Source organism: Camelina sativa, unplaced genomic scaffold, assembly GCF_000633955.1.
Source record: "Camelina sativa cultivar DH55 unplaced genomic scaffold, Cs unpScaffold00780, whole genome shotgun sequence".
Taxonomy (NCBI): Eukaryota; Viridiplantae; Streptophyta; class Magnoliopsida; order Brassicales; family Brassicaceae; genus Camelina; species Camelina sativa.
This window is the reverse complement of record NW_010921908.1, coordinates 2,209-3,119: the sequence shown is the minus strand read 5'-3', so window position 1 is coordinate 3,119 and position 911 is coordinate 2,209. Positions and strand designations below refer to the sequence as shown.

Genomic DNA, 911 nt, shown 5'->3' with positions numbered 1-911 from the left:
TAATATATCTGGAATCCTGTCGATCCTTAGTAATGCATCATCATACGATGTCTTCAATTTATTGATTCTGTGAGGCTTCGCAGCCTTCAGCCACCTCTCCTCAAAATTGGTCAGCACATCAAACGCAGCTGGGCCATCAATCTTACAGTGCAAGTCATGCCAAGGTTCTCTTGGACAACCCGACACATCACCCTTAATTACATTTTAGTACGCCAAGTCAAGGTTTTCCCATTCAGAACAAAAGAAACTAGCAACTAAAGGATATATCTTGCTAACAATTACTTAAGTACTTGACACCAAAGTTACACTAAATATGTTTAGAAAGGCAAGTAGACATACCGTGAAAGTGGGGTTGTGATAGTCACCTTTATGATCTGTTTTCAGCGTCCTAAACAACGGATGTTGTGGAGTATCAAATCGGCCATCACATAAATCAAGTCCGCCCCCAAAAGCTACGATTTTCCTTCTGTTACCTCCAGCATCAGCATCTACTATCAAGGTTTTTTGGTGGTGTGTATAGATGGTTCCAACTTCCTGATGGACTAAAATATAAGTAGAAGTCGGATACCTCAACCAAGAAAAAGACCAAAAATTCATGTTCTACGTACCCTCTGTTTGACCCAACTATGTCGCTTTCCAGCATTTCGAGGGCATAGCAAGACTTGAACTGAGGAGTCCTTGAAAAAGCGGCGTGTCTCCTCGTCATGGGTTCCCATCACCCCATCCTGTTCAAGTGAACAAATTGTGTCAATACCTACAACATACATGAATCACCATAGATACACATACACTAAACCATGTCATCTAAGATACATATATCTCTATTGACTTATATATTTCTGCATAAAGCAGGCATTTCTCATACTTACTCGAATAAAACTGAAGATTAAACCCATCAAAAAGAATTCTGG

General features: G+C 40.1%; 1 protein-coding gene across 1 annotated transcript in view; it reads right to left on the bottom strand.

The window, feature by feature from the left end:
* The window catches only part of LOC104773927 (phospholipase D beta 2), a 6,204-nt gene that overhangs the window by 3,421 nt on the left and 1,872 nt on the right, over positions 1-911 (bottom strand). Inside the window, exons 2-4 of the mRNA XM_010498601.1 lie at positions 609-725; positions 340-534; positions 95-192 (exon numbers count right to left, since the gene is read on the bottom strand). Of these exons, the coding sequence (XP_010496903.1) occupies positions 95-192; positions 340-534; positions 609-725 (410 nt within the window). The remainder of the gene's footprint in view (positions 1-94; positions 193-339; positions 535-608; positions 726-911) is intronic.